Raw genomic sequence first — 24489 nt, 5'->3', positions numbered from 1 at the left:
ACACTGGTCACTTTAATAATGGAACACTGGTCACTTTAATAATGGAACACTGGTCACTTTAATAATGGAACACTGGTCACTTTAATCATGGAACACTGGTCACTTTAATCATGGAACACTGGTCACTTTAATAATGGAACACTGGTCACTTTAATAATGGAACACTGGTCACTTTAATAATGGAACACTGGTCACTTTAATAATGGAACACTGGTCACTTTAATAATGGAACACTGGTCACTTTAATCATGGAACACTGGTCACTTTAATCATGGAACACTGGTCACTTTAATAATGGAACACTGGCCACTTTAATAATGGAACACTGGTCACTTTAATAATGGAACACTGGTCACTTTAATAATGGAACACTGGTCACTTTAATAATGGAACACTGGTCACTTTAAATATGGAACACTGGTCACTTTAATAATGGAACACTGGTCACTTTAATAATGGAACACTGGTCACTTTAATAATGGAACACTGGTCACTTTTAATATGTTTACATACTGTTTTACCCATGTCATATGTACAGTGCCTTCAGAAAGTATTCAGACCCCTAAACCTTTTCCACATTTTGCTACGTCACATCTTTATGCCAAAGTGGATTAAATAAACAAAATTCCACATTAATCTACACACAATACCCCATAATGACAATGCAAAAACAGGTTTGTAGAAATGTTTGATAATTTATAAAAAATTTAAAACAGAAATACTTTCTTTACAGTATTCATACCCTTTGCTCGAAATCGAGCTCAGGTGCATCCTGTTTCCGTTGATCATCCTTGATGATTCTACAACTTGATTGGAGTCCACTTGTGGTAAATTCAATTGATTGGACATGATTTGGAAAGGCACACACCTGTCTATATAAGGTCCCACAGTTGACAGTGCATGTCAGAGCAAAAACCAAGCCATGAGGTCAAAGGAATTGTCCCTAGAGCTCAGAGACAGGACTGTGTTGAGGCACAGATCTGGGGAAAGGTACCAAAAACTGTCTGCAACATTGAAGGTCTCCAATAACACAGTGGCCTCCATCCTTCTGGAATGGAAGAAGTTTGGAACCACCAAGACTCTTCTTATAGCTGGCCGCCCGGCCTAACCACTCCTCAGTAAAAGGCACATGACAGCCCGCTTGGAGTTTGCCAAAAGGCACCTAAAGACTCTCAGACCATGAGAAACAAGATTCTCTGGTCTGATCTAACCAAGATTGAACTCTTTGGCCTGAATGACAAGCGTCACATCTGGAGGAAACCTGGCACCATCCCTACGGTGAAGCATGGTGGTGGCAGCATCATGCTGTGGGGATGTTTTTCAGTGGCAGGGAGACTAGTCAGGATCGAGGCAAAGATGAACGGAGCAAAGTACAGAGAGATCCTTGATGAAAACCTGATCAAAAGCGCTCAGGACCTTAGACTGGGGCGAAGGTTCACCTTCCAACATTTGCAAAAATGTCTAAACCTGTTTTTCTTTGTCATTATGGGGTATTGTGTGTAGACTGATGAATGGGGGAAAAAACAATTGAATCAATTTTAGAGTAGGTCTGTAACGTAACAAAAATGTGAAAAAGTAAAGGTGTCTGAATACTTTCCGAAGGCATCGTATACACTGTATTCTAGTCAAAGTCATCAAATAAAATAACATCTATTTAACTATTGCTGTACATATACTATTCAATCCATATATTCTTCAGATATACTACATGTATTCTATCCATATACTGTCCATAATGTCTATACGTCCCATTATTACTGCACTGTTGAAACCAGGAACACAAGCAATTCGCTGAACCCATAATAGCATCTGCTAAATAGGTGTATGCGACCACTAAAATGTGATTTGATGATTATGATTTGAGTTCAACTTGGGATAACAGGTTATACGTAAGTGGCTCACATTTTAGCCAGGTACATTTTAGCCAGGTACATTTTAGCCAGGTACATTTTAGCCAGGTACATTTAGCCAGGTAAATTTTAGCCAGGTACATTTAGCCAGGTACATTTTAGCCAGGTACATTTTAGCCAGGTACATTTTAGCCAGGTACATTTAGCCAGGTACATTTTAGCCAGGTACATTTTAGCCAGGTACATTTTAGCCAGGTACATTTTAGCCATGTACATTTTGCCAGGTACATTCTCCCTCTCTTCTCCCCCTAGTCTCCTGTCCTATCACCTCATAGTCCCCCAGTCTGTCTCCTGTCCTATCACCTCATGGTCCCCCAGTCTGTCCCCTGTCCTATCACCACATAGTCCCCCAGTCTGTCCCCTGTCCTATCACCTCATAGTCCCCCAGTCTGTCCCCTGTCCTATCACCTCATAGTCTCCCAGTCTGTCTCCTGTCCTATCACCTCATGGTCCCCCAGTCTGTCCCCTGTCCTATCACCTCATAGTCTCCCAGTCTGTCCCCTGTCCTATCACCTCATAGTCCCCCAGTCTGTCCCCTGTCCTATCACCTCATAGTCCCCCAGTCTGTCTCCTGTCCTATCACCACATAGTCCCCCAGTCTGTCCCCTGTCCTATCACCTCATAGTCCCCAGTCTGTCCCCTGTCCTATCACCTCATGGTCCCCCAGTCTGTCTCCTGTCCTATCACCTCATGGTCCCCCAGTCTGTCCCCTGTCCGTATCCCTGGCCATCCTGGTTTTACTGCAGTACAGTACTACAGCTAGCATCACAGTCTCCCAGTCTGTCCTCTGTCCCTAGATTCCCCTACAGAGTGAGAGATGAGAGAGAAGGGAGCACAGGAGAGGGAGTGAGAGGAGAGAGTGGTGTCTATGGAGAGGGGAGAGGGGTAGAGAGGAGAAAGAGAGACCCAGGGGAGGTAAGAGGGGTAGAGAGGCGAGAGAGAGACACCTAGGTGAGGGAAGAGGGGTAGAGAGGAGAGAGAGAGACCTAGGAGAGGGACGAGGGGTAGAGAGGAGAGAGAGAGACCCAGGTGAGGGACGAGGGGTAGAGAGGAGAGAGAGAGACACCTAGGTGAGGGAAGAGGGGTAGAGAGGAGAGAGAGAGACCCAGGTGAGGGACGAGGGGTAGAGAGGAGAGCAGATGTAGCTGTGAAAAACCCACCCTCCACCACCCAGGTCTAAGAGGAAATAGAGTGTGCCAGCTCCCCCCTCGCCATATGTTGCTACCCACAGGACGCCTTAGTAACGCTCCAGCGACCATGGAGAGACCAGAGAGAGGACAGCTGTTACCCCGACACACACAGACCAGCTCTGGCCAGCTCCTCTCTTCTCCACACCAATTGTAGCTCCGCTCCTCCTGCAGTAGAGTAAAAAGTCGGGGTAGGGGTCAGCCAAGGACTGAATTTACACTTCAACCATACGCCAAAAATAGTTACTATTACCATCACAATGTAGTGTACGGTGGAATGGCCTCTGTCACTAGGTTTGAGTTCCCCTGATACCCCCCTGATACCCCCCTGATACCCCCCTGATACCCCCCTGATACCCTGATACCCCCCTGATACCCCCCTGATACCCTGATACCCCCCTGATACCCCCCTGATACCCCCTGATACCCCCTGATACCCCCCTGATACCCCCCTGATACCACGCCCGAAGGACTGAACTTTAACTAGGCAAGTCAGTTAAGAACCAGTTCTTATGTACAATGACGACCTACCGGGGAACAGTGAGTTAACTGTCAGTCTACCGGGGAACAGTGAGTTAACTGCCTCGTTCAGGGGCAGAACGACAGATTTTTTACCTTGTCAGCTCGGGGATACAATCCACCAACTTTTTGGTTACTGGCCCAACGCTCTGGACCACAAGGCTACCTGCCAAACTTAGTTTAACTATACACCATAAACCAGGGATCAGCAACTAGATTCCGCCACGGGATGATTTTTCCTGAAGCGGATGGTCGGGTGGGGGGGGGGGGGGGGGGGTGGTTAAGCATAATTACAAATAATTTGTTGATAGCAAATGTATCCCTCAACACCGGCAGGGATGCGTGCTCTCACCTCTACGCCAATGACTGTACCTCCAACAACGCATTGTGTCAAACTGCTCCAGTTTTCAGATGACCCACCACTCTGGTCGGTCTCGACGGTGACGAGGGCCGACGGTGACGAGTCCATGTACCGTGGAGAGGTCGACCGGCTAGTGGCCTGGTTGAGTCTCAATAACCTGGTGGTTGACTTCAGAAAACGACCCCCACCATCTCTCACCCTCGAGATGGATGGCTCAGCTGTTAGCACGGCTGAATCATTCAACTTCCTGAGGACCATCGTTTCCCACAACCTCTAGAGGGAGGACAACATCACAGCCTCTAGTGGGAGGACAACATCCCAGCCTCTAGATGGAGGATAACATCCCAGCTTCTAGAGGGAGGACAACATCCCAGCCTCTAGTGGTCAGAGATGAACTTCCCAGGATGAACTTCTCGAGGATAACATCCCAGCCTCTAGAGGGAGGACAACATCCCAGCCTCTAGAGGGAGGACAACATCCCAGCCTCTAGAGGGAGGACAACATCCCAGCCTCTAGAGGGAGGACAACATCCCAGCCTCTAGAGGGAGGACAACATCTCAGCCTCTAGTGGGAGGACAACATCCCAGCCTCTAGTGGGAGGACAACATCCCAGCCTCTAGTGGGAGGACAACATCTCAGCTTCTAGAGGGAGGACAACATCCCAGCCTCTAGTGGTCAGAGTTGAACTTCCCAGGATGAACTTCTCGAGGACAACATCCCAGCCTCTAGAGGGAGGACAACATCCCAGCCTCTAGAGGGAGGACAACATCCCAGCCTCTAGAGGGAGGACAACATCCCAGCCTCTAGAGGGAGGACAACATCTCAGCCTCTAGTGGGAGGACAACATCCCAGCCTCTAGAGGGAGGACAACATCTCAGCCTCTAGAGGGAGGACAACATCTCAGCCTCTAGTGGGAGGACAACATCCCAGCATCTAGTGGGAGGACAACATCCCAGCCTCTAGAGGGAGGACAACATCCCAGCCTCTAGAGGGAGGACAACATCCCAGCCTCTAGAGGGAGGACAACATCTCAGACTCTAGTGGGAGGACAACATCCCAGCATCTAGTGGGAGGAAAACATCCCAGCCTCTAGAGGGAGGACAACATCCCAGCCTCTAGAGGGAGGACAACATCCCAGCCTCTAGAGGGAGGACAACATCCCAGCCTCTAGAGGGAGGACAACATCCCAGCCTCTAGAGGGAGGACAACATCCCAGCCTCTAGAGGGAGGACAACATCCCAACCTCTAGAGGGAGGACAACATCTCAGCCTCTAGTGGGAGGACAACATCCCAGCATCTAGTGGGAGGACAACATCCCAGCCTCTAGAAGGAGGACAACATCCCAGCCTCTAGAGGGAGGACAACATCCCAGCCTCTAGAGGGAGGACAACATCCCAGGCTCTAGAGGGGGGACAACATCCCAGCCTCTAGAGGGAGGACAACATCCCAGCATCTAGTGGGAGGACAACATCCCAGCCTCTAGAGGGAGGACAACATCCCAGCATCTAGAGGGGAGGACAACATCCCAGCCTCTAATGTGAGGACAACATGCCCGCCTCTAGTGGAAGCACAACATCCCAGCCTCTAGTGGGAGCACAACATCCCAGTCTCTAGTGGGAGCACAACATCCCAGCCTCTAGTGGGAGGACACCATCCCAGCCTCTAGAGGGAGGACACCATCCCAGCCTCTAGTGGGAGGACAACATCTCAGCTTCTAGAGGGAGGACAACATCCCAGCCTCTAGTGGTCAGAGTTGAACTTCCCAGGATGAACTTCTCGAGGATAACATCCCAGCCTCTAGAAGGAGGACAACATCCCAGCCTCTAGAGGGAGGACAACATCCCAGCCTCTAGAGGGAGGACAACATCCCAGCCTCTAGAGGGAGGACAACATCTCAGCCTCTAGTGGGAGGACAACATCCCATCCTCTAGAGGGAGGACAACATCTCAGCCTCTAGAGGGAGGACAACATCTCAGCCTCTAGTGGGAGGACAACATCCCAGCATCTAGTGGGAGGACAACATCCCAGCCTCTAGAGGGAGGACAACATCCCAGCCTCTAGAGGGAGGACAACATCCCAGCCTCTAGAGGGAGGACAACATCTCAGACTCTAGTGGGAGGACAACATCCCAGCATCTAGTGGGAGGACAACATCCCAGCCTCTAGAGGGAGGACAACATCCCAGCCTCTAGAGGGAGGACAACATCCCAGCCTCTAGAGGGAGGACAACATCCCAGCCTCTAGAGGGAGGACAACATCCCAGCCTCTAGAGGGAGGACAACATCTCAGCCTCTAGTGGGAGGACAACATCCCAGCATCTAGTGGGAGGACAACATCCCAGCCTCTAGAAGGAGGACAACATCCCAGCCTCTAGAGGGAGGACAACATCCCAGCCTCTAGAGGGAGGACAACATCCCAGGCTCTAGAGGGGGGACAACATCCCAGCCTCTAGAGGGAGGACAACATCCCAGCATCTAGTGGGAGGACAACATCCCAGCCTCTAGAGGGAGGACAACATCCCAGCATCTAGAGGGGAGGACAACATCCCAGCCTCTAATGTGAGGACAACATCCCCGCCTCTAGTGGAAGCACAACATCCCAGCCTCTAGTGGGAGCACAACATCCCAGCCTCTAATGGGAGGACAACATCCCCGCCTCTAGTGGAAGCACAACATCCCAGCCTCTAGAGGGAGGACACCATCCCAGCCTCTAGTGGGAGGACACCATCCCAGTCTCTAGTGGGAGGACAACATCCCAGCCTCTAGTGGGAGGACAACATCCCAGCCTCTAGTGGGAGGACAACATCCCATCCTTTAGAGGGAGGACAACATCCCAGCCTCTAGAGGGAGGACAACATCCCAGCCTCTAGTGGGAGGACAACATCCCAGCCTCTAGTGGGAGGACAACATCCCATCCTTTAGAGGGAGGACAACATCCCAGCCTCTAGAGGGAGGACAACATCCCAGCCTCTAGTGGGAGGACAACATCCCAGCCTCTAGTGGGAGGACAACATCCCATCCTTTAGAGGGAGGACAACATCCCAGCCTCTAGTGGGAGGACAACATCCCAGCCTCTAGTGGGAGGACAACATCCCAGCCTCTAGTGGGAGGACAACATCCCATCCTTTAGAGGGAGGACAACATCCCAGCCTCTAGTGGGAGGACAACATCCCAGCCTCTAGAGGGAGGACAACATCTCAGACTCTAATGTGAGGACAACATCCCAGCCTCTAGAGGGAGGACAACATCCCAGCCACTAGAGGGAGGACAACATCCCAGCCTCTAGAGGGAGGACAACATCCCAGCCTCTAGTGGGAGGACAACATTCCAGCCTCTATTGGGAGGACAACATCCCAGCCTCTATTGGGAGGACAACATCCCAGCCTCTAGTGGGAGGACAACATCCCAGCCTCTAGAGAGAGGACAACATCCCAGCCTCTAGAGGGAGGACAACATCCCAGCCTCTAAAGGGAGGACAACATCCCAGCCTCTAGAGGGAGGACAACATCCCAGCCTCTAGAGGGAGGACAACATCCCAGCCTCTAGAGGGAGGACAACATCCCAGCCTCTAGAGGGAGGACAACATCCCAGCCTCTAGTGGGAGGACAACATCCCAGCCTCTAGTGGGAGGACAACATCCCAGCCTCTAGTGGGAGGACAACATCCCATCCTCTAAAGGGAGGACAACATCCCAGCCTCTAGTGGGAGGACAACATCCCATCCTTTAGAGGGAGGACAACATCCCAGTCTCTAGAGGGAGGACAACATCCCAGCCTCTAGAGGGAGGACAACATCCCAGCCTCTAATGTGAGGACAACATCCCAGCCTCTAGAGGGAGGACAACATCCCAGCCACTAGAGGGAGGACAACATCCCAGCCTCTAGAGGGAGGACAACATCCCAGCCTCTAGTGGGAGGACAACATTCCAGCCTCTATTGGGAGGACAACATTCCAGCCTCTATTGGGAGGACAACATCCCAGCCTCTAGTGGGAGGACAACATCCCAGCCTCTATTGGGAGGACAACATCCCAGCCTCTATTGGGATGACAACATCCCAGCCTCTAGTGGGAGGACAACATCCCAGCCTCTAGAGAGAGGACAACATCCCAGCCTCTAGAGGGAGGACAACATCCCAGCCTCTAGAGGGAGGACAACATCCCAGCCTCTAAAGGGAGGACAACATCCCAGCCTCTAGAGGGAGGACAACATCCCAGCCTCTAGAGGGAGGACAACATCCCAGCCTCTAGAGGGAGGACAGCATCCCAGCCTCTAGTGTGAGGACAACATCCCAGCCTCTAGTGGGAGGACAACATCCCAGTCTCTAGTGGGAGGACAACATCCCATCCTCTAAAGGGAGGACAACATCCCAGCCTCTAGTGGGAGGACAACATCCCATCCTTTAGAGGGAGGACAACATCCCAGCCTCTAGAGGGAGGACAACATCCCAGCCTCTAGAGGGAGGACAACATCCCAGCCTCTAATGTGAGGACAACATCCCAGCCTCTAGAGGGAGGACAACATCCCAGCCACTAGAGGGAGGACAACATCCCAGCCTCTAGAGGGAGGACAACATCCCAGCCTCTAGTGGGAGGACAACATTCCAGCCTCTATTGGGAGGACAACATCCCAGCCTCTATTGGGAGGACAACATCCCAGCCTCTAGTGGGAGGACAACATCCCAGCCTCTAGAGGGAGGACAACATCCCAGCCTCTAGAGGGAGGACAACATCCCAGACTCTAAAGGGAGGACAACATCCCAGCCTCTAGAGGGAGGACAACATCCCAGCCTCTAGAGGGAGGACAACATCCCAGCCTCTAGAGGGAGGACAACATCCCAGCGGTCACCCAGAAGGCTCACCAGACGATATACTACTTGAAGCAGCTCAAAAAACTAAATCTCCCCGTCAATCCTGATCCGGTTTTACGCATCAATCGTTTGAGTCCATCCTCACTTCCTCCATTGCCGTTTGGTTTGGGTCTGCGAGGGTAAACTGCAACACGTTGTCCGGTCTGCAGAGAGGTTCATCGGCTGCCACCTGCCCTCCAACGTAGTCCTATACAACTCCGGGGCAAGGAAGCATGCAGGAAAGATTATCGCAGATCCCACCCTGGTCACCCCCCCCTCCTCCTCCAAAAATTCACCTCTGACAGATGGTTCAGGTCAATAATGATCAAACCCTCCCTTCACCTGAAAAGGTCTGTGGCCCGTAGAGACCAAAATACTATACAGTCTATGTTGCACACCCTATTAAGCCATCTCTGACCTGTACTCTAAATCACTGCACTGTACTGCATCACACCATCTCTGACCTGTACACTAAATCACTGACCTATACTGCATCAAACTATCTCTGACTGGCTGTACTCTAAATCACTGACCTATACTGCATCAAGCCATCTCTGACTGGCTGTACTCTAAATCACTGCACTGTACTGCATCAAACTATCTCTGACCTGTACTCTAAATCACTGCACTGTACTGCATCAAACTATCTCTGAGTCGCTATATTCTAAATCACTGCACTGTACTGCATCAAACTATCTCTGACCTGTACTCTAAATCACTGCACTGTACTGCATCAAACTATCTCTGACTGGCTGTACTCTAAATCACTGCACTGTACTGCATCAAATTATCTCTGAGTCGCTATACTCTAAATCACTGCACTGTACTGCATCAAACTATCTCTGACTGGCTGTGCTCTAAATCACTGACCTATACTGCATTCCACTCTGTCCATGTCTCTGCATACTGATACTCTAAGTGTTCATTCACAGTATATCAACCGTATACCCACAGTATATCAACCGTATACCCACAGTATATCAACCGTATACCCACAGTATATCAACCGTATACCCACAGTATATCAACCGTATACCCACTGTGTATCAACCGTATACCCCACTGTGTATCGACCGTATACCCACAGTATATCAACCGTATACCCACAGTATATCAACCGTATACCCCACAGTATATCAACCGTATACCCCACAGTATATCAACCGTATACCCCACAGTATATCAACCGTATACCCCACAGTATATCAACCGTATACCCCACAGTATATCAACCGTATACCCACAGTATATCAACCGTATACCCACAGTATATCAACCGTATACCCACAGTATATCAACCGTATACCCCACAGTATATCAACCGTATACCCCACAGTATATCAACCGTATACCCACAGTATATCAACCGTATACCCCACAGTATATCAACCGTATACCCCACAGTATATCAACCGTATACCCACAGTATATCAACCGTATACCCACTGTGTATCGACCGTATACCCACAGTATATCGACCGTATACCCACTGTATATCAACCCTTTAACCCACTGTATATCAACCGTATACCCACTGTATATCAACCGTATACCCACAGTATATCAACCGTATACCCACAGTATATCAACCGTATACCCACAGTATATCAACCGTATACCCCACAGTATATCAACCGTATACCCACAGTATATCAACCGTATACCCACAGTATATCAACCGTATACCCCACAGTATATCAACCGTATACCCACAGTATATCAACCGTATACCCACAGTATATCAACCGTATACCCACAGTATATCAACCGTATACCCCACAGTATATCAACCGTATACCCCACAGTATATCAACCGTATACCCACTGTATATCAACCGTATACCCCACAGTATATCAACCGTATACCCCACTGTGTATCGACCGTATACCCACAGTATATCAACCGTATACCCCACAGTATATCAACCGTATACCCCACTGTGTATCGACCGTATACCCACAGTATATCAACCGTATACCCACAGTATATCAACCGTATACCCACAGTATATCAACCGTATACCCCACAGTATATCAACCGTATACCCACAGTATATCAATACCCACAGTATATCAACCGTATATCCACTGTATATCAACCGTATACCCCACAGTATATCAACCGTATACCCCACTGTGTATCGACCGTATACCCACAGTATATCGACCGTATACCCCACTGTGTATCGACCGTATACCCACAGTATATCAACCGTATACCCCACAGTATATCAACCGTATACCCCACAGTATATCAACCGTATACCCACTGTATATCAACCGTATACCCCACTGTGTATCGACCGTATACCCACAGTATATCGACCGTATACCCACTGTATATCAACCCTTTAACCCACTGTATATCAACCGTATACCCACTGTGTATCGACCGTATACCCACAGTATATCAACCGTATACCCACAGTATATCAACCGTATACCCACAGTATATCAACCGTATACCCCACAGTATATCAACCGTATACCCACAGTATATCAACCGTATACCCACAGTATATCAACCGTATACCCACAGTATATCAACCGTATACCCACAGTATATCAACCGTATACCCACAGTATATCAACCGTATACCCACAGTATATCAACCGTATACCCCACAGTATATCAACCGTATACCCCACAGTATATCAACCGTATACCCCACTGTATCCTGAGCTATGTGTTTGTGGGGCGCCAGACCAGACAAGGTGTTGATAGAGGGACCAGGGTGTATCCATACTAGTCAAGGTGTTGATAGAGGGACCAGGGTGTATCCATACTAGTCAAGGTGTTGATAGAGGGACCAGGGTGTATCCATACTAGTCAAGGTGTTGATAGAGGGACCAGGGTGTATCCATACTAGTCAAGGTGTTGATAGAGGGACCAGGGTGTATCCATACTAGTCAAGGTGTTGATAGAGGGACCAGGGTGTATCCATACTAGTCAAGGTGTTGATAGAGGGACCAGGGTGTATCCATACTAGTCAAGGTGTTGATAGAGGGACCAGGGTGTATCCATACTAGTCAAGGTGTTGATAGAGGGACCAGGGTATATCCATACTAGTCAAGGTGTTGATAGAGGGACCAGGGTGTATCCATACTAGTCAATGTGTTGATAGAAGGACCAGGGTGTATCCATACTAGTCAAGGTGTTGATAGAGGGACCAGGGTGTATCCATACTAGCCAAGGTGTTGATAGAGGGACCAGGGTGTATCCATACTAGTCAAGGTGTTGATAGAGGGACCAGGGTGTATCCATACTAGTCAAGGTGTTGATAGAGGGACCAGGGTGTATCCATACTAGTCAAGGTGTTGATAGAGGGACCAGGGTGTATCCATACTAGTCAAGGTGTTGATAGAGGGACCAGGGTGTATCCATACTAGTCAATGTGTTGATAGAGGGACCAGGGTGTATCCATACTAGTCAAGGTGTTGATAGAGGGACCAGGGTGTATCCATACTAGTCAAGGTGTTGATAGAGGGACCAGGGTGTATCCATACTAGTCAAGGTGTTGATAGAGGGACCAGGGTGTATCCATACTAGTGATGCGTTGATAGAGGGACCAGGGTGTATCCATACTAGTCAAGGTGTTGATAGAGGGACCAGGGTGTATCCATACTAGTCAAGGTGTTGATAGAGGGACCAGGGTGTATCCATACTAGTCAAGGTGTTGATAGAGGGACCAGGGTGTATCCATACTAGTCAAGGTGTTGATAGAGGGACCAGGGTGTATCCATACTAGTGATGCGTTGTACTGGATGTGGTAAACACATGCAAAACAATGCAGATCAGGTGACACAGTCCTTCCTTTCCTAACACCTTTAAAATAAATAATAATACTTTTATTTAACCTTTATTTAACTAGGCAAGTCAGTTAAGAACAAAATCTTATTTTCAATGACGGCCTACCAGAAGGCAAAAGGCCTCATGCGGGGACAGGGGCTTGGGATTAAAAAAATACAAATAAATAAAATATAAATATAGGACAAAACATACATCACGACAAGAGAGACAACACAACACTACATAAACAGAGACCTAAGACAACAACATAGCAGGGCGGCAACACATGACAACACAACATGGTAGCAACACAACATGACAACAACATGGTAGCAACACAACATGGCAGCAACACAACATGGTAGCAACACAACATGACAACAGCCCAACATGGTAGCAACACAAAACATGGTACAAACGTTATTGGGCACAGACAACAGCACAAAGGGCAAGAAGGTAGAGACAACAATACATCACGCAAAGCAGCCACAACTGTCAATAAGAGTGTCCATGATTGAGTCTTTGAATGAAGAGATGGAGATAAAACTGTCCAGTTTGAGTGTTCGTTGCAGCTCGTTCCAGTCGCTAGCTGCAACGAACTGAAAAGAGGAGCGACCCAGGGATGTGTGTGCTTTGGGGACCTTTAACAGAATGTGACTGGCAGAACGGGTGTTGTATGTGGAGGATGAGGGCTGCAGTAGATATCTCAGATAGGGGGGAGTGAGGCCTAAGAGGGTTTTATAAATAAGCATCAACCAGTGGGTCTTGCGACGGGTATACAGAGATGATCAGTTTACAGAGGAGTATAGAGTGCAGTGATGTGTCTTATAAGGAACATTGGTGGCAAATCTGATGGCCGAATGGTAAAGAACATCTAGCCACTCGAGAGCACCCTTACCTGCCGATCTATAAATTACGTCTCTGTAATCTAGCATGGGTAGGATGGTCATCTGAATCAGGGTTAGTTTGGCAGCTGGGGTGAAAGAGGAGCGATCACGATAGAGGAAACCAAGTCTAGATTTGACTTTAGCCTGCAGCTTTGATATGTGCTGAGAGAAGGACAGTGTACCGTCTAGCCATACTCCCAAGTACTTGAATGAGGTGACTACCTCAAGCTCTAAACCCTCAGAGGTAGTAATCACACCTGTGGGGAGAGGGGCATTCTTCTTACCAAACCACATGACCTTGTGGTGTTCAGAACAAGGTTAAGGGTAAAGAAAGCGTGTTGAACACTAAGAAAGCTTTGTTGTAGAGCATTTAACACAAAACCCGGGGAGGGTCCGGCTGAGTATAAGACTGTATCATCTGCATATAGATGGATGAGAGAGCTTCCTACTGCCTGAGCTATGTTGTTGATGTAAACTGAGAAGAGCGTGGGGCTTAGGATCGAGCCTTGGGGTGCTCCCATGTAACAGGCAGTGGATGAGACAGCAGATGTTCTGACTTTATACACTGCACCTTAATGTGTACCTGTTCTTTCTTTCCTTTCCTAACACCTTAATGTTCACCTGTCCTTTCTTTCCTTTCCTAACACCTTAATGTGTACCTGTCCTTCCTTTCCTAACACCTTAATGTGTACCTGTCCTTCCTTTCCTTTCCTAACACCTTAATGTGTACCTGTCCTTCCTTTCCTTTCCTAACACCTTAATGTGTACCTGTCCTTCCTTTCCTTTCATAACACCTTAATGTGTACCTGTCCTTCCTTTCCTAACACCTTAATGTGTACCTGTCCTTTCTGTCCTTTCCTAACACCTTAATGTGTACCTGTCCTTCCTTTCCTAACACCTTAATGTGTACCTGTCCTTCCTTTCCTTTCCTAACACCTTAATGTGTACCTGTCCTTCCTTTCCTAACACCTTAATGTGTACCTGTACTTCCTTTCCTAACACCTTAATGTGTACCTGTCCTTCCTTTCCTAACACCTTAATGTGTACCTGTCCTTCCTTTCCTTTCCTAACACCTTAATGTGTACCTGTCCTTCCTTTCCTAACACCTTAATGTGTACCTGTACTTCCTTTCCTAACACCTTAATGTGTACCTGTCCTTCCTTTCCTAACACCTTAATGTGTACCTGTCCTTCCTTTCCTTTCTTAACACCGTAATGTGTTCCTGTCCTTCCTTTCCTAACACCTTAATGTGTACCTGTCCTTCCTTTCCTAACACCTTAATGTGTACCTGTCTTTCCTTTCCTAACACCTTAATGTGTACCTGTCTTTCCTTTCCTAACACCTTAATGTGTACCTGTCTTTCCTTTCCTAACACCTTAATGTGTACCTGACCTTCCTTTCCTTTCCTAACACCTTAATGTGTACCTGTCCTTCCTTTCCGAACACCTTAATGTGTACCTGTCCTTCCTTTCCTTTCCTTTTCTTAACACCTTAATGTGTACCTGTCCTTCCTTTCCTTTCCTAACACCTTAATGTGTACCTGTCCTTCCTTTCCTTTCCTAACACCTTAATGTGTACCTGTCCTTCCTTTCCGAACACCTTAATGTGTACCTGACCTTCCTTTCATTTCCTAACACCTTAATGTGTACCTGACCTTCCTTTCCTTTCCTTTCCTAACACCTTAATGTGTACCTGTCCTTCATTTCCTTTCCTAACACCTTAATGTGTACCTGTCCTTCCTTTCCTTTCCTAACACCTTAATGTGTACCTGTCCTTCCTTTCCTAACACCTTAATGTGTACCTGTCCTTCTTTTCCTAACACCTTAATGTGTACCTGTCCTTCCTTTCCTAACACCTTAATGTTACCTGTCCTTCCTTTCCTAACACCTTAATGTGTACCTGTCCTTCCTTTCCTAACACCTTCATATGTACCTGTCCTTCCTTTCCTTTCCTAACACCTTAATGTGTACATGTCCTTCCTTTCCTTTCCTAACACCTTAATGTGTACCTGTCCTTCCTTTCCTAACACCTTAATGTGTACCTGTCCTTCCTTTCCTAACACCCACCTTGGGTTCAAGACCCAGGCAACACAAAATAGGAATGGAACTGAACTGGCAGCTGGAACGCTGCTGGTCTTTGATCCCAGGTACCGTCCTTGCCATTGTGCCCTTGAGCAAGGGCTCTCCATTGAGGGCCACTGCTGCTGGCCCTGTGCCTGTCAACGTGTGCTGTGTATCTGGAGCTGTTGGAAAAGGCAGAACTCAAAGCTCTGATCTAACCTATGACTGTCTCTCCATCTCCCCAGCCTGCCACCAAGGAGGGTGGTCTGCCCATGCAGGTGGGCAACAAGACAGAGTGTGGTCTGCTGGGCCTGGTGCTGGACCTGAAGAGAGATTACCAGCCCGTCCGCAACCAGATCCCAGAGGAGAAACTCTACAAGGTCTACACCTTTATCATTGTGGTCCTCTATCATGCTGTTTCTGTCGTGATGACGATGGTGGTGATGATGATGATGATGGCGGTGGTGTTTTTGATGTTATTCTTCATGTCAATCATTGTGTAACGAAGCCATAGACACATTTCCCCATTGTATGAACGATAAAGTTGTTATATTTTGAATTGTAATTATTCTAATTCTGAATTCTAATTAAGAATTCTAATCCTAATTCTACCAGGTGTACACCTTCAACTCGGTCAGGAAATCCATGTCCACGGTCATCAAACTACCAGACGGCTCCTTCAGGATGTACAGCAAAGGAGCCTCCGAGATCGTCCTGAAGAAGTGAGTGGTTTACAACTAGGTCTGATCCCATGATGGATCTTGGTTCCAACTTCAGTTTCCAGCACCCAATCCAGAAAGGAGAGAAACCCCCTGAGCTTCTACCTCCTAGTCACTTGTACAGATCTTAAATAAGATTCTCTCAGATCTTTCTCATTAGGGCCCACAGGAACTACAGCTTGATTTTGGGGGATAGATTGATTGTGATTGATGATGTTCGTCACTGATCTCCTCAAGGCTTTAGCCCTGACCTCTAACCTCTGCCCCCCCCCCCCCCTCCAGGTGTACTAAGATCCTGAACCAGGAAGGTGAGCCGCGGCTGTTCCGTCCCCGGGATAAGGACGAGATGGTGAAGAAGGTGATCGAGCCGATGGCGTGTGACGGGCTGCGGACCATCTGCGTGGCGTACCGTGACTTCCCTGGCGACCCAGAACCACTCTGGGACAACGAGAACGACATTCTCAATGAGCTGACGGCCGTCTGCGTGGTCGGCATAGAGGACCCCGTCAGACCAGAGGTGAAGGCTTCTCATATGAAGGGACTCATCCTCACAGGGAATGACCCTATTTGTTCGGCTATTGATAAGGATGATTGACAGGTATGGGATCGGATACGTATGTCTTATTTGTTCGGCTATTGATCAGGATGATTGACAGGGTAGGGATCGGATACGTATGTCCTATTTGTAACCGGTTTTCTTAGTAAGAAAAACCTCCATTACACTATACTAATCCACAATGTATAGCAATCAAACAATCTAACAGTACTCCACAAAAATATACGATTTACTTATATATAGACTACAATATGATCGGTACAAATAAAAGATGGGTAAGTAGATAACTGAATGGTAGGTAGGTAACTGAATGGTAGGTAGGTAATTGAATGGTAGGTAGGTAACTGAATGGTAGGTAGGTAACTGAATGGTAGGTAGGTAACTGAATGATAGGTAGGTAACTGAATGGTAGGTAGGTAACTGAATGGTAGGTAGGTAACTGAATGGTTGGTAGGTAACTGAATGGTTGGTAGGTAACTGAATGGTAGGTAGGTAACTGAATGGTAGGTAGGTAACTGAATGGTAGGTAGGTAACTGAGTGTTAGGTAGGTAACTGAGTGGTAGGTAGGTAACTGAGTGGTAGGTAGGTAACTGAATGGTAGGTAGGTAACTGAATGGTCGGTAGGTAACTGAATGGTAGGTAGGTAACTGAATGGTAGGTAGGTAACTGAATGGTAGGTAGGTAACTGAATGGTTGGTAGGTAACTGAATGGTTGGTAGGTAACTGAATGGTAGGTAGGTAACTGAATGGTAGGTAGGTAACTGAATGGTAGGTAGGTAACTGAATGGTTGGTAGGTAACTGAATGGTTGGTAGGTAACTGAATGGTAGGTAGGTAACTGAATGGTAGGTAGGTAACTGAATGGTAGGTAGGTAACTGAATGGTAGGTAGGTAACTGAATGGTAGGTAGGTAACTGAATGGTAGGTAGGTAACTGAATGGTAGGTAGGTAACTGAGTGGTAGGTAGGTAACTGAGTGGTAGGTAGGTAACTGAGTGGTAGGTAGGTAACTGAGTGGTAGGTAGGTAACTGAGTGGTAGGTAGGTAACTGAATGGTAGGTAGGTAACTGAATGGTTGGTAGGTAACTGAATGGTAGGTAGGTAACTGAATGGTAGGTAGGTAACTGAATGGTAGGTAGGTAACTGAATGGTTGGTAGGTAACTGAATGGTAGGTAGGTAACTGAATGGTAGGTAGGTAACTGAATGGTAGGTAGGTAACTGAATGGTAGGTAGGTAACTGAATGGTAGGTAGGTAACCGAATGGTAGGTAGGTAACCGAATGGTAGGTAGGTAACCGAATGGTAGGTAGGTAACCGAATGGTAGGTAGGTAACTGAATGGTAGGTAGGTAACTAAATGGTAGGTAGGTAACTGAGTGGTTGGTAGGTAACTGAATGGTAAGTAGCTGAATGGTAGTTAGGTAACTGAATGGTAGGTAGGTAACTAAATGGTAGGTAGGTAACTGAATGGTAGGTAGGTAACTGAGTGGTAAGTAGCTGAATGGTAGGTAGGTAACAATGGTAGGTAGGTAACTGAATGGTAGGTTGGTATTGAATGGTAGGTTGGTAACCGATATAAAGTAGCTGAATGATTCAAAACAACATGAGAATAAGAAGAGATTCACTGCTGCTGGTATAGTTCTCTCTCTCTCTCTCTCTATTTCTCTCTCTCTCTCTCTCTCTCTCTCTCTCTCTCTCTCTCTCTCTCTCTCTCTCTTTCTCTCTCTCTCTCTTTCCCTCTCTCTCTCTCTCTCTCTCAATTCAATTCAATTCAATTCAAGGGGCTTTATTGGCATGGGAAACATGTGTTAACATTGCCAAAGCAAGTGAGGTAGATATTATACAAAAGTGAAATAAACAATACAAATTAACAGTAAACATTACACATACAGAAGTTTCAAAACAATAAAGACATTACAAATGTTATATTATATATATACAGTGTTGTAACAATGTACAAATGGTTAAAGCACACAAGTTAAAATAAATAAGCATAAATATGGGTTGTATTTACAATGGTGTTTGTTCTTCACTGGTTGCCCTTTTCTTGTGGCAACAGGTCACAAATCTTGCTGCTGTGATGGCACACTGTGGAATTTCTCCCAGTAGATATGGGAGTTTATCAAAATTGGATTTGTTTTCAAATTCTTTGTGGATCTGTGTAATCTGTGGGAAATATGTCTCTCTAATATGGTCATACATTGGGCAGGAGGTTAGGAAGTGCAGCTCAGTTTCCACCTCATTTTGTGGGCAGTGAGCACATAGCCTGTCTTCTCTTGAGAGCCATGTCTGCCTACGGCGGCCTTTCTCAATAGCAAGGCTATGCTCACTGAGTCTGTACATAGTCAAAGCTTTCCTTAAGTTTGGGTCAGTCACAGTGGTCAGGTATTCTGCCACTGTGTACTCTCTGTTTAGGGCCAAATAGCATTCTAGTTTGCTCTGTTTTTTTGTTAATTCTTTCCAATGTGTCAAGTAATTATCTTTTTGTTTTCTCATGATTTGGTTGGGTCTAATTGTGCTGTTGTCCTGGGGCTCTGTGGGGTGTGTTTGTGTTTGTTTGTGAACAGAGCCCTAGGACCAGCTTGCTTAGGGGACTCTTCTCCAGGTTCATCTCTCTGTAGGTGATGGCTTTGTTATGGAAGGTTTGGGAATCGCTTCCTTTTAGGTGGTTGTAGAATTTAACGGCTCTTTTCTGGATTTTGATAATTAGTGGGTATCGGCCTAATTCTGCTCTGCATGCATTATTTGGTGTTCTACGTTGTACACGGAGGATATTTTTGCAGAATTCTGCATGCAGAGTCTCAATTTGGTGTTTGTCCCATTTTGTGAAATCTTGGTTGGTGAGCAATGTTTACTGTTAATTTGTATTGTTTATTTCACTTTTGTATAATATCTACCTCACTTGCTTTGGCAATGTTAACACATGTTTCCCATGCCAATAAAGCCCCTTGAATTGAATTGAATTGAATTGAGAACGAGAGGGAGAGAGAGAGAACGAGAGGGAGAGAGAGAGAGAGAGAGAGAGAGAGAGAGAGAGAGAGAGAGACAGAGAGGGGAGAGAGAGAGAGAGAGAGAGAGAGAGAGAGAGAGAGAGAGAGAGAGAGAGAGAGAGAGAGAGAGAGAGAGAGAGAGAGAGAGAGAGAGAGAGAGAGAGAGAGAGAGAGAGAGAGAGAGAGAGAGAGAGAGAGAGAGAGAGAGAGAGAGAGAGAGAGAGAGAGAGAGAGAGAGAGAGAGGGAAAGAGAGAGAGAGACAGAGAGAGAGAGAGAGAGAGAGAGAGAGAGAGAGAGAGAGAGAGAGAGAGAGAGAGAGAGAGAGAGAGAGAGAGAGAGAGAGAGAGAGAGAGAGAGAGAGAGAGAGAGAGAGAGAGAGAGAGAGAGAGAGAGAGAGAGAGAGAGAGAGAGAGAGAGAGAGAGGGTGAGATCAAGAGAGAGGGAGAGAGACAGAGAGGGTGAGATCAAGAGAGAGGGAGAGAGACAGAGAGAGAGAGAGACAGAGAGAGAGAGAGAGAGAGAGAGAAAGAGAGAGAGAGAGAGAGAGAGAGAGAGAGAGAGAGAGAGAGAGAGAGAGAGAGAGAGAGAGAGAGAGAGAGAGAGAGAGAGAGAGAGAGAGAGAGAGAGAGACAGAGAGAGAGAGAGAGAGAGAGAGAGAGAGAGAAAGAGAGAGAGAGAGAAAGAGAGAAAGAGAGAGAGAGAGAGAGAGAGAGAGAGAGAGAGAGAGAGAGAGAGAGAGAGAGAGAGAGAGAGAGAGAGACAGAGAGAGACAGAGAGAGGGACAGAGAGAGGGACAGAGAGAGAGACAGAGAGAGAGACAGAGAGAGAGAGACTGTCATGGTGCAAGGTAACATCAGGCTGTTTGAAACAGACTTTCAGACCATTAAGGAGAGAGCGGAGAGAGAGAAGGACACCACCAGTGACATGCCCTCCCACAAGACAAACTCCCCCAGCACCACCCTCACCCTTACCCTCCCCACCCAACAAGGCACATCCAGCACCTCTCTTCCCACCATAGTGGAGGACACGCCCCAAGAGGAGAGCGACCCCCTCAGTGCAGAGCAGGCTCAGGCCCTCCTCACCACCATGGCTGCCATGAGGGATGAGTTCACCAAACTGGAGGGGGAGGTGGTCCTGCTCAGGGAGAGCGTGAGCAAACAGCAACCAGACAACCACACCTTAGAGGAGCTCCTAACCAAGGTGAGGACAGAGCAGGACAGCAGCTTTGCAACACAGCTGAAAGAGGTTCAGCAAGAGAGAGACGGACTCAAGAGAGAGCTGGCTGATCTAACAAAGGAGGTGAGAGAGCTCCAAAAAGACAGGCAGAGCAGCAATAAGGAGCTGACCGCACTAAGAGAGGAGCTGCAGGAGAGAAAGAGAGCAGAGGACAGGCTGCAGGAGCAGATAGATCACCACCCTATGACCTGCCCTCACACAGCAGAGGAGCCCAGCTCAACCAGCCAGACTTCCCCAGCCCTGGCTGCTGCACCCCTCCTCCCCAACCCACAGAACATCCTCCCACTGACAGTGGCACCCACACAGACCAGCCACACCCCAGCTCCAACACCCACCAGCCCCCCCTCTGCCACCCCCAGTCCAGAAGAAACACTGGCTGACATCGTCCTGTTAATGGACTCAAATGGGAAGTATGTTCAGGAGAAGAAACTTTTCCCTAGACACAAAACGAGAAAGGTGTGGTGCCCAACAACGCAAAGTGCCATGGAGCTGCTTGATAAGAACCATCTCGGGTCGCCAAGCCACATAATCATACATACCGGAAGCAACGACCTGCGTGCTCAGCAGGAGAGGGTGGCGACTTCACTACGGGGAGTGATTGAGAAGGCCTCCGCAATCTTCCCCAACTCAAGAATCATAGTGTCAACCCTTCTACAGAGGAGGGACTTCCACCCTGCCACAATCCAAAGAATAAACGCCAGCCTATCCCGGGACTGTGCCCTGCGACCCAATGTACACCTGGCCCACCATCCCACCCTCGATCTGGACTGTCTCTATGACCATGTTCACCTGTACAGGGAGACAGTCCCCATCCTTGCCAAGACTCTCAAGGACGTCGCTTTAAACCGCAGCCCGAACTCTCCACCCAGGAACAGCGGAGCAATCTCCACCCCGCCGAGATCACCGAGACAACATCCCGGACCAGCACCCTGGACCCCCCAGCCACGACCACAGCACCACCAACCTCAATGCCCACCACAGCCAGCGCAGCACAGACCACCCCAGCCCAGCTTCAGAGCCACCCAGATGAGGCCTACCACCCCCCTCCTCCCCACCGCAGACCCACACCTGGAGGAGCCACAGCCCAGCAGGCAGAGCTACGCACAGGCTGTGAGAGGAGCAACTGGCCCAGCCCCCACCAACCAAATGAGTGACATTAAACAAATGCTGAGTCTACTATGCTCACATGTGATGGGCCGAGGGTCATGGTAAGATGAGCACAAGAACTCCACCATTCTCACACTACATCCACCCAAGTGGCATGACACAAATTCTATCTAAATGATAAACAAATCACATTTGCAAAATAAGAGTTTACTTTAATTGAAAAATCCTATTTTAATGGTTCTTCTTGGATTATGAGTGTTTGTCTCATTTTGAAAGGTAAAGAAAAGAGAAAAAAAAAGTTATGAAGTCTTTTTACGTTGCATGTTGGAATATACAAGGATTGAAGTCCTCTGCTTTTGGGCTAAAGAGCAGAAACCCAGACTTCCTGAAAGAAATTGATGATGTTGATATTTTAGTACTACAGGAAACATGGTGCAGAGGTGATGTTTCCACTGGCTGTCCACTAGGTTATAGGGAGATAATCATACCATCCACTAAATTAAAAGGAATCAAACAGGGCAGAGACTCAGGGGGAATGCTAATATGGTATAAATCTGAACTAATTAATTCAATCGAATTGATCAAAACAGGAGAATTCTTTATCTGGTTAAAAATCAACAAGGAAGCTATCTTGACAGATAAAAATGTCTTCCTCTGTGCCACATACATTCCCCCCTCAGAGTCACCCTACTTCAACGAAGAGAGCTTCTCCATTCTAGAGGGAGAGATTAGTCACTTTCAGGCCCAAGGCAACGTACTGGTCTGTGGAGACCTGAATGCTAGAATAGCAGAAGAACAAGACACTATTAACAGTCATGGGGATAAACACCTACCAGGAAGCAATAACCTTTCCCTCCCCACATACCCCCACAGAAACAACTATGACAAAGTGAAAAACAAAAATGGATTACAGCTCCTGAGGCTCTGTCGAACACTGGGTCTGTACATAGTCAATGGCAGGCTGAGAGGAGACTCTTTTGGTAGGTACACCTACAGCTCATCCCTTGGCAGCAGCACTGTAGACTACTTCCTCACCGACCTAAACCCAGAGTCTCTCAGAGCCTTCACAGTCAGCCCACTAACACCTCTCTCAGACCACAGTAAAATCACAGTGTATCTGAGAAGAGCAGAACCCAACCATGAAGCATCATGGCCCAATAAATTACATGGTACTAAACAAGCCTATAGATGGAGTGCAAACAGTACAGACATCTACCAAAAAGCAATTAGTAGCCAAAAAATACAATCTCTCCTGGACAACTTTTTAGCCTTAACATTCTCCTTCAGCAATGAAGGTGTAAATTTGGCCGTTAGGAACATAAACTTTATATTTGACAAATTAGCCTCCTTGGCTAATCTAAAGAAGCATAAGAGCAAACCAAAAATAACAGATAATGAAAAATGGTTTGATAATGATTGCAAAAATCTAAGAAAGTCATTGAGAAATATATCTAATCAAAAACACAGAGAACCAGACAACAAAAATATACGCCTTCAATATGGGGAAACACTGAAGCAATACAAACGCACCCTAAGAACAAAAAAGGAACAGCACATTAGAAATCAGCTGGATGGAATTGAGGAATCCATAGAATCAAACCACTTCTGGGAGAATTGGAATAAATTAAACAAACCTCATCATGAGGAGTTGGCTATCCAAAATGGGGATATGTGGAGAAATCACTTTGCAAACCTCTACAGCAATATAACAAAGAGCCCAGAACAAAAAGATATACAAGATAAATTACAAATCCTTGAATTAGCAGTCAAAGACTATCAGAATCCTGTGGATACCCAAATTACAGAAGAAGAATTATTGGAAAAAATATGCAATCTCCAACCCAAAAAGGCCTGTGGTGCTGATGGGATTTTAAATGAAATGATCAAATATACAGACCACAAATTCAAATTGGCTATACTCAAACTCTTCAACATTATCCTCACTGCAGGTATTTTCCCCGATATTTGGAACCAGGGATTGATCACACCAATCTATAAAAATGGAGACAAATTTGACCCAAATAATTACAGAGGAATATGCGTTAACAGCAACTTGGGGAAAATTCTCTGCAGTATTATAAATAGCAGACTACATCATTTCCTTGACGAACACAACGTCCTGAGCAGAAGCCAGATTGGATTTCTAAAAAATTATCGTACAACAGACCACATTTACACCCTCCACACTCTAATTGATAAACAAGTTAACCAAAACAAAGGCAAAATCTACTCGTGTTTTGTAGATTTCAAGAAAGCATTTGATTCAATTTGGCACAAAGGTCTTTTTTATAAACTAATAGAAAGTGGTATTGGAGGGAAAACA

The 24489-nt window shown here is 47.0% G+C and overlaps 1 protein-coding gene across 8 annotated transcripts in view; it reads left to right on the top strand.

Moving 5' to 3' along the window:
- The window catches only part of atp2b2 (ATPase plasma membrane Ca2+ transporting 2), a 165208-nt gene that overhangs the window by 100628 nt on the left and 40091 nt on the right, over positions 1 to 24489 (top strand). For all 8 annotated transcript variants that reach the window (XM_071336936.1, XM_071336928.1, XM_071336929.1 and 5 more), the window contains 3 exons: positions 15805 to 15939; positions 16175 to 16281; positions 16561 to 16795. In XM_071336936.1, coding sequence (XP_071193037.1) covers positions 15805 to 15939; positions 16175 to 16281; positions 16561 to 16795 — 477 coding nt within the window. The remainder of the gene's footprint in view (positions 1 to 15804; positions 15940 to 16174; positions 16282 to 16560; positions 16796 to 24489) is intronic.

This window comes from Salvelinus alpinus, chromosome 12 (genome assembly GCF_045679555.1).
Source record: "Salvelinus alpinus chromosome 12, SLU_Salpinus.1, whole genome shotgun sequence".
Lineage (NCBI taxonomy): Eukaryota > Metazoa > Chordata > Actinopteri > Salmoniformes > Salmonidae > Salvelinus > Salvelinus alpinus.
This window is presented reverse-complemented; position numbering and strand designations above follow the sequence as displayed.